General features: G+C 56.8%; 1 protein-coding gene across 1 annotated transcript in view; it reads right to left on the bottom strand.

Annotated features, from left to right (window-relative positions):
* Positions 1–9,626: 9,626 nt before the first annotated feature.
* The window catches only part of VPS36 (vacuolar protein sorting 36 homolog), a 40,379-nt gene continuing 40,002 nt past the window's right edge, over positions 9,627–10,003 (bottom strand). The window contains 1 exon segment of the mRNA XM_078883828.1: positions 9,627–9,699. Coding sequence (XP_078739954.1) covers positions 9,627–9,699 — 73 coding nt within the window.

Genomic DNA, 10,003 nt, shown 5'->3' with positions numbered 1-10,003 from the left:
ATTGGTTGATGTTGTTATTGTGTAAGTATAGTGGTGGTGGTTAGGGTGGTAGTTGGGGTGGCATTGGTTGATGTTGTTACTGTGTAAGTATAGTGGTGGTGGTTAGGGTGGTAGTTGGGGTGGCATTGGTTGATGTTATTGTGTAAGTATAGTGGTGGTAGTGATGGTGGTTAGGGTGGTGTTCGTTGGGGTGGTTGATGTTGTTATTGTGTAAGTATAGTGGTGGTGGTGATGGTGGTTAGGGTGGTAGTTGGGCTGGCGTTGGTTGATGTTGTTACTGTGTAAGTATAGTGGTGGTAGTGGTGGTAGTTAGGGTGGTGATGGGTTGCTGCTGTTACTCTGCAAGTCTCGTGGTAGTGGTGGTTGGGGTGGTGGTGGTTGATGTTATTGAGGTGCTGGTGATGGTAGCTGCTGCTCGCTGTGTTGTATAAGATCGGTTGTTGGTGGTGGTTTGCCCTGCGGCTTGTGTACACGGTGGACCCAAACTCAAAACGGCTCGTAGCAAAGTACGTAATAAAACAAGAATAGATTTGACCCTTTCTTGCAATAAAACAGATTTAACACGTCGTAGGCTTTCGCGATCAACGTCATCCATAATATCGGTGTTTTTTTTTTTGCGGGGCGTTAGATCGCGTAAATATAAATGTGTCGGGTGGTGGCGTGTTTCACGACACATTCATATTCACGCGATTTAACGCCCCGCAAAAAAAACCTACATTATGGATGAAGATCGCGTGATTATAAATGTGTCGTTAAACCCCTGTCGGGTGGTGGCGGGTTTCACGACACATTCATATTCGCGTTCGTATATTTTTTGGTTTATGCCGATGCCGGCTGCCGGCCTCGGTGTTGTTTGCCGGTGGTGGTTCAAAGGTCGAGTCGTGGTTTGCGACGTCGGCAGAGGCACCGGCGGTGGGGAGCCAAGCAGAGGTCGCAACCGGGTACCCGATACCCGTACCCTACCCGATACCCGGCCACCCGTACCTGGCCGGGTACGGGTGGCCATTTGCGACCCTGGTGCGGCCGGGTACGGGTAGGCCGCGAGTCACTGGTGAGTCACCGTTTGTCACTCATTTCCCAACGTCTTGTCTCTTCTCACAATTCAAGCTCGTAGAATCAACCCACCCGCGCCTGCAACATGGCTTCATCCCAGAGGTCGCATGCAGGTACCCGATACCCGTACCCAGGCGGGTACGGGTAGGGTACGGGTACGGCCGGGTACGGGTACCCGTTTGCGACCCTGGTGCGGCCGGGTACGGGTAAGGAATCAAAACCCGTTTGCGACCTCTGACGTGTAGCAAAATGTGGAATCGATTGGACGTCGGGAAGTGGTGCGAAATTTTGATTCCAAGATTTGACCCGCGACAAAACAGCGGAATCGAGTTCAGTAAAACCGTTGAAAAACAAAAAAGCTCGCCAAAGTCGGCCAGCCGGCCGGGCGCGGCGCTGGCCACCCACCACCCCCTCGTGCGCCAACGGCACCTCGCCACCGACAGCGAGTTCCAGCTACGCGGGGCGGGGGGGGGGGTGGGGGGGGTCTTCGTGTGATCGCGGTCGGCCGTGGGGTCGCCAAGCGCGGTTCGCGCTCAGGGGCGGGGGTCCGTTGCCACCGTCTCAACTCCAATCCTCAGGCTCCCGGCGGAGCCATGTCGACTGGAGCCACCGGCAACGAACCGGACGGGGGAGACCGGGGCCCCGGAGACGGGAGAGAAGACGCCGGAGACGTGACGAGCGGAGACGCCGGGCCCACGGGCGACAGGCCGACCCCGCCGCCGATGCCGGGTGGAGGACCCCACCGGCACGGCGAAAAGAGGCGCCGCAGCCGCTCCGGGGTGGCGGAGGAGGAGGTGGAGGAGCGTGACGGCGACGACGACAGCCGTCCCGGGGCCAACGCCGCGGGGGAGGAGCTCCGCCGGGAGCCCGAGGAGGGGGGGGGGCGCTGTAGCGGCGGACCTGTCGGGCCGAGTCCACGGCGCCCTCGCCGCCGGCGCCGCCGCCCTCTCGCGGGCCGTCGTCCGCGAGTGGGCCCCGGCGGGCCACCTGGTCGCAATGCCCGACTCGGTGGGTCGCGGCCTGCGGGAGGAGGAGGAGGTGGAGGAGGTGGAGGAGGTGGAGGTGGTGGAGGGTCCCGGAGCCCTAGACTGCGGCCTGTGCCGCGGGATGCTGACGGAGCCCGTCACCGGAGGGTGTGGACACAGCTTCTGCCGGGGCTGCCTGGGGCAAGGAGGTGAAGGTGGTGGTGGAGGTTGTGGAGGTGGTGGAGGAGGTGGTGGAGGAGGTGGTGAAGTAGGTGGTGGAGGTGGTGGTGGAGGAGGTGGTGGAGGAGGTGGTGGAGGAGGTGGTGGAGGTTGTGGAGGTGGTGGAGGAGGTGGTGGAGGAGGTGGTGAAGGAGGTGGTGGAGGTGGTGGTGGAGGTGGTGGAGGAGGTGGTGGAGGAGGTGGTGGAGGAGGTGGTGGAGGAGGTGGTGGAGGAGGTGGTGGAGGAGGAGGAGGTGGTGGAGGAGGTGGTGGAGGTGGTGGAGGAGGTGGTGGAGGAGGTGGTGAAGGAGGTGGTGGAGGAGGTGGTGGAGGAGGTGGTGGAGGAGGTGGTGGAGGAGGTGGTGAAGGAGGTGGTGGAGGAGGTGGTGAAGGAGGTGGTGGAGGAGGTGGTGAAGGAGGTGGTGGAGGAGGAGGTGAAGGTGGTGGTGGAGGAGGTGGTGGAGGAGGTGGTGGAGGAGGTGGTGGAGGAGGTGGTGGAGGAGGTGGTTGAGGTGGTGGAGGAGGTGGTGGAGGTGGTGGTATTCGATTAGTTATCTTTCTACGTTAAATCACGCTTAAGATTTGTGTGCTTTTTTTAATTGTTTAAACAGATGGATGCAGGGGTAGGTGAATGAATGAATGGACAGATTGATAGATGAATGGACCGATTGATGGAAGGATAAATGGACAGACGGGCTTGATCCACGGACGCACGGACGGTTAGACAGATGGATGGTTAGATGGACGGACGGACGGTTAGACAGATGGATGGATAGATGGATGGGCGGATGGTTAGGCAGATGGTTAGGCAGATGGTTAGACAGATGGATGGTTAGATGGATGGGCGGATGGTTAGGCAGATGGTTAGACAGATGGATGGTTAGATGGATGGGCGGATGGTTAGACAGATGGATGGTTAGATGGATGGGCGGATGGTTAGACAGATGGACGGTTAGATGGATGGGCGGATGGTTAGACAGATGGATGGTTAGACAGATGGACGGTTAGACAGATGGACGGTTAGACAGATGGATGGTTAGATGGATGGGCGGATGGTTAGACAGATGGATGGTTAGATGGACGGACGGACGGTTAGACAGATGGATGGATAGATGGATGGGCGGATGGTTAGGCAGATGGTTAGGCAGATGGTTAGACAGATGGATGGTTAGATGGATGGGCGGATGGTTAGGCAGATGGTTAGACAGATGGATGGTTAGATGGATGGGCGGATGGTTAGACAGATGGATGGTTAGATGGATGGGCGGATGGTTAGACAGATGGACGGTTAGATGGATGGGCGGATGGTTAGACAGATGGATGGTTAGACAGATGGACGGTTAGACAGATGGACGGTTAGACAGATGGATGGTTAGATGGATGGGCGGATGGTTAGACAGATGGACGGTTAGATGGATGGGCGGATGGTTAGACAGATGGATGGTTAGATGGATGGGCGGATGGTTAGACAGATGGATGGTTAGACAGATGGACGGTTAGACAGATGGACGGTTAGACAGATGGACGGTTAGATGGATGGGCGGATGGTTAGACAGATGGATGGTTAGACAGATGGATGGTTAGATGGATGGGCGGATGGTTAGGCAGATGGTTAGACAGATGGATGGTTAGATGGATGGGCGGATGGTTAGACAGATGGACGGTTAGATGGATGGGCGGATGGTTAGACAGATGGATGGTTAGACAGATGGATGGTTAGACAGATGGACGGTTAGACAGATGGACGGTTAGACAGATGGACGGTTAGATGGATGGGCGGATGGTTAGACAGATGGATGGTTAGACAGATGGATGGTTAGACAGATGGATGGTTAGACAGATGGAAGGTTAGATGGATGGGCGGATGGTTAGACAGATGGATGGTTAGATGGATGGGCGGATGGTTAGGCAGATGGTTAGACAGATGGATGGTTAGATGGATGGGCGGATGGTTAGACAGATGGACGGTTAGATGGATGGGCGGATGGTTAGACAGATGGATGGTTAGACAGATGGACGGTTAGACAGATGGACGGTTAGATGGATGGGCGGATGGTTAGACAGATGGATGGTTAGACAGATGGATGGTTAGACAGATGGATGGTTAGATGGATGGGCGGATGGTTAGACAGATGGACGGTTAGATGGATGGGCGGATGGTTAGGCAGATGGTTAGACAGATGGATGGTTAGATGGATGGGCGGATGGTTAGACAGATGGATGGTTAGGTGGATGGGCGGATAGTTAGACAGATGGACGGTTAGATGGATGGGCGGATGGTTAGACAGATGGATGGTTAGACAGATGGACGGTTAGACAGATGGACGGTTAGACAGATGGACGGTTAGATGGATGGGCGGATGGTTAGACAGATGGATGGTTAGACAGATGGATGGTTAGACAGATGGATGGTTAGATGGATGGGCGGATGGTTAGACAGATGGACGGTTAGATGGATGGGCGGATGGTTAGACAGATGGATGGTTAGACAGATGGACGGTTAGACAGATGGACGGTTAGATGAATGGGCGGATGGTTAGACAGATGGATGGTTAGACAGATGGACGGTTAGATGGATGGGCGGATGGTTAGACAGATGGATGGTTAGACAGATGGATGGTTAGACAGATGGATGGTTAGACAGATGGACGGTTAGACAGATGGATGGTTAGACGGATGGGCGGTTAGATGGATGGGCGGATGGTTAGACAGATGGATGGTTAGACAGATGGACGGTTAGATGGATGGGCGGATGGTTAGACAGATGGATGGTTAGACAGATGGATGGTTTGACAGATGGATGGTTAGACAGATGGATGGTTAGACAGATGGACGGTTAGACAGATGGATGGTTAGACAGATGGATGGTTAGACAGATGGACAGTTAGATGGATGGACGGTTATATGGATGGGCGGATGGTTAGACAGATGGATGGTTAGACAGATGGACGGTTAGACAGATGGATGGTTAGACAGATGGACGGTTAGACGGATGGGCGGATGGTTAGACAGATGGGCGGTTAGATGGATGGGCGGTTAGATGGATGGGCGGTTAGATGGATGGGCGGATGGTTAGACAGATGGATGGTTAGACAGATGGACGGTTAGATGGATGGGCGGATGGTTAGACAGATGGATGGTTAGACAGACGGATGGTTAGACAGATGGACGGTTAGATGGATGGGCGGATGGTTAGACAGATGGACGGTTAGACAGATGGACGGTTAGACAGATGGACGGTTAGATGGATGGGCGGATGGTTAGACAGATGGATGGTTAGACAGATGGACGGTTAGATGGATGGGCGGATGGTTAGACAGATGGATGGTTAGACAGATGGATGGTTTGACAGATGGATGGTTAGACAGATGGATGGTTAGACAGATGGACGGTTAGACAGATGGATGGTTAGACAGATGGATGGTTAGACAGATGGACAGTTAGATGGATGGACGGTTATATGGATGGGCGGATGGTTAGACAGATGGATGGTTAGACAGATGGACGGTTAGACAGATGGATGGTTAGACAGATGGACGGTTAGACGGATGGGCGGATGGTTAGACAGATGGGCGGTTAGATGGATGGGCGGTTAGATGGATGGGCGGTTAGATGGATGGGCGGATGGTTAGACAGATGGATGGTTAGACAGATGGACGGTTAGATGGATGGGCGGATGGTTAGACAGATGGATGGTTAGACAGACGGATGGTTAGACAGATGGACGGTTAGATGGATGGGCGGATGGTTAGACAGATGGACGGTTAGACAGATGGACGGTTAGACAGATGGACGGTTAGACAGATGGATGGTTAGACAGATGGATGGTTAGACAGATGGACGGTTAGACAGATGGATGGTTAGACAGATGGATGGTTAGACAGATGGACGGTTAGATGGATGGGCGGATGGTTAGACAGATGGATGGTTAGACAGATGGATGGTTAGACAGATGGATGGTTAGACAGATGGACGGTTAGACAGATGGATGGTTAGACAGATGGACGGTTAGATGGATGGGCGGATGGTTAGACAGATGGATGGTTAGACAGATGGATGGTTAGACAGATGGACGGTTAGACAGATGGATGGTTAGACAGATGGATGGTTAGACAGATGGATGGTTAGACAGATGGACGGTTAGATGGATGGGCGGATGGTTATACAGATGGATGGTTAGACGGATGGATGGTTAGACAGATGGACGGTTAGATGGATGGGCGGATGGTTATACAGATGGATGGTTAGACAGATGGACGGTTAGATGGATGGGCGGATGGTTAGACAGATGGATGGTTAGACAGATGGGCGGTTAGATGGATGGGCGGATGGTTAGACAGATGGATGGTTAGACGGATGGATGGTTAGACAGATGGACGGTTAGATGGATGGGCGGATGGTTAGACAGATGGATGGTTAGACAGATGGACGGTTAGATGGATGGGCGGATGGTTAGACAGATGGATGGTTAGACAGATGGACGGTTAGACAGATGGGCTGATGGTTAGACGGATGGGCGGACAGAAATCCCTCTCCTCCTTGCCTCTCCTCATCCCCTCTCATCCCCTCCCCTCTCATCACCCCCCCCCCCCCCGTGCCCTACCCAGCCAGGCGGCTGTGCCCGCAGTGCCACGAGGATCTGTGGCCGTGCGACGTCCCCAAGTGGCGAGTCAACGTGGTGCTCAGCACACTCCTGCACAAGTGGTTCCCCGGCGGGCGGGGGGGGGCCGGGGGGGGAGGAGCTGGGGGCGGAGGGGGAGGAGCTGGGGGCGGGGGGGGAGGAGCTGGGGGCGGGGGGGGGAGGAGCTGGGGGCGGGGGGGGGAGGAGCTGGGGGCGGGGGGGGAGGAGCTGGGGGCGGGGGGGGGAGGAGCTGGGGGCGGGGGGGGAGGAGCTGGGGGCGGGGGGGGAGGAGCTGGGGGCGGGGGGGGAGGAGCTGGGGGCGGGGGGGGGAGGAGCTGTGGCCGGGGGGGGAGGAGCTGGGGGCGGAGGGGGAGGAGCTGGGGGCGGGGGGGGGAGGAGCTGGGGGCGGGGGGGGGAGGAGCTGGGGGCGGGGGGGGAGGAGCTGGGGGTGGGGGGGGAGGAGCTGCGTCCACTTGCCGACATGCCGGAGGGACTCGTGGATCCGTCCGACCTGGAGTGCCCCCTCTGCCTGAGGTGGCTAAGAGCTGCGTGGTGCCGGTGGTGGTTGTGTGTGTGTGTGTGGTTGTTGTGTGTGTGTGTGTGGTTGTTGTTGTGTGTGTGGTTGTTGTTGTGTGTGTGGTTGTTGTGTGTGGTTGTGTGTGGTGGCGGTGGTTATTGTGTGGTGGTTGTGTGTGGTTGTGTGTGTGTGGTTGTTGTTTTCTGTCCGTCTGCTACAGCAGAGGTGTAGGGAATTCCAAAAAGACCTACATCTCTGCTTTATTGACCTGGTCAAGGCCTATGATACCATCAGTAGGACTGGGCTCTGGGTTGTTCTTCGTGCTTTCGGAGTCCCTGACCCTCTGCTCACGATCATTAAGGACCTTCATGATGGTGAGCGGGCCCGGGTAAAACTACGTGGCCGGGAGTCGGAGCCTTTCCCTGTACACCTTGGGGTGCGACAGGGATGTCCTCTGGCTCCCACATTATTTAACATCTATTTCGACTGCGTAGTTCGTGAAGCCTTCAATAGCTGTACCGGGGGAATTACCATTTGGTACAGATATAATGGGAGGCTGATCGACGCCCGGGTGCGATCAAGGGATGGCTCCCTATTGGTCAACCACGTTATGTATGCCGATGATTTGGTAATAGCTGCTCATTCAGAAGAGGAGTTGGAGACGCTGCTGCTGAGGCTGGAGTGTGCCACTAAGAGGTGGGGCCTTACCATCAGCCCCACCAAAACTAAGCACCTGCCTGGGTATTTTGTACCATCGGGCACTCCGCCCCCACAACTCCCAATCGGTGATGGGGCAGTTGTGGAGAGAGTAGAGAGTTTCCCATACCTGGGCAGTGTGCTCATGACCAGCTCCAGTTTATCAGCAGAGGTCTCACTCCGAATCAGTCGAGCGGCAATATCTTTTCATCGGTTGCGTAACGCTGTGTGGAAGCTACCTGGTCTGTCGCTCCGCACGAAGCTTCAGGTCTTCTCGGCCACGGTCATTCCCTCCCTTCTCTACGCTTGCGAAACGTGGACCCCCCTAGTGGAGCATCTTCGCCGGTTGGAAACATTTAGGCTGGCCTGCCTACGATCCATCCTGGGTTTGACCAGGCTGGATTGTGTGAGGAGCTCACAAGTCCTTGAAAGATCTGGGCAAAGTCCCATCAGTGAGCTCCTCCGGCAGGCAAGGCTGCGTTGGCTGGGTCATGTAGCCCGCATGCCCAGCCACCGCATGCCTAAACAGCTTTTGTTCGGCCGGATCGAGGGGGCTAAACGGGCGCGGCACGGGCTAGAGAAGAGATGGAGTGATGTGGTACAGGAGGACGTGGAGCTGAGTGGACTTGCCGATGACTGGTACCAGCGGTGTCAAGATCGGCCTCAGTGGAGGAGGCTCGTGAAGGACGCTACTGGGCAGTTGGAGGCAGTCGCCCTCCAACAACAACGGAGGGCGGAGGAGCGACGCTCACAACAACGAGCGGAGCGCCGGGTGGCTAAAGCACAGCAAGTTGGCACAGTAGGGGGCACAGGTGGTGCATCAGCCAGTCATCTCGGTCATCTCGGTCAGTCGACCCGTGGCACCTGGGTCTGCCCCGTGACCTCCTGCCAGCGGGCGTTCGACACTTCACGTGGCCTCAAGGTGCACATGGCCTGGCACAAGCGTCGTGGTGACGTCACCGCCACTTAGTGGCGAATGGCGGTTGTTGTTGTGGTTGTTGTGTGGTGGCGGTGGTCGTTGTGTGTGGTGGCGGTGGTTGTTGTTGTGTGTGCGGTTGTTGTGCGTGGTGGCGGTGGTTGTTGTGTGGTGGCGGTGGTGGTGGTGTGTGGTGGCGGTGGTTGTTGTTGTGTGTGTGGTTGTTGTTGTGTGTGGTTGGTGTGGTTGTTGTTGTTGTGTGTGGTGGCGGTGGTGGTTGTGCGTGGTGCCGGTGGTGGTTGTGTGTGGTGGCGGTGGTTGTTGTGCGTGGTTGTTGTGTGCGGTCGTGTGTGTGGCTGTTGCGTGGTGCCGGTGGTGGTTGTGTGTGGCGGCGGCGGTTGTTGTGCGCGGTTGTTGTGCGCGGTTGTGTGCGCGGGTGGCGGTGTTCGTTGTGCGTGGTGACGGCGGTGCTTGCGCGTGACGGTTGTAATCGTTGTTGCGCGTGATGGCGGTGTTCGTTGTGCGTGGTGACGACAATCGCCGCGTGTTGTCGCGACACTCCCCGCCAACGCGATTCACGCCCTCGCCGCCCCCGTGCCCGCCCAGGCTGCTGTACGAGGCGGTCACGACCCCGTGCGGTCACTCATTCTGCCTCAAGTGCCTGGAGCGCTGCCTGGACCACGCGCCCAGCTGCCCGCTCTGCAAGGAGCCCCTTGTGAAGGTGAACGCCGTGGCGGACCCACCGTCTAAGGGGCCGTCCATAAATGACGTCACGCACCTAGGGGGGGGGGGGGGGGGAAGGGGGGCAGAGGTCTCAACCGGGTACCCGATACCCGTACCCTACCCGATACCCGGGTACCCGTACCCGGCCGGGTACGGGTACCCGTTTGCGACCCTGGTGCGGCCGGGTACGGGTAAGGAATCAAAACCCGTTTGCGACCTCTGCCGGGTACCCGATACCCGTACCCTACTCGTACCCGGCTGGGTACGGGTAGGGTACGGGTATCGGGTAGGGT

This window comes from Lampetra fluviatilis, chromosome 73 (genome assembly GCF_964198595.1).
Source record: "Lampetra fluviatilis chromosome 73, kcLamFluv1.1, whole genome shotgun sequence".
NCBI lineage: Eukaryota > Metazoa > Chordata > Hyperoartia > Petromyzontiformes > Petromyzontidae > Lampetra > Lampetra fluviatilis.
The sequence above is the reverse complement of the archived record's forward strand: the minus strand, read 5'-3'. Positions and strand labels throughout refer to the sequence as shown.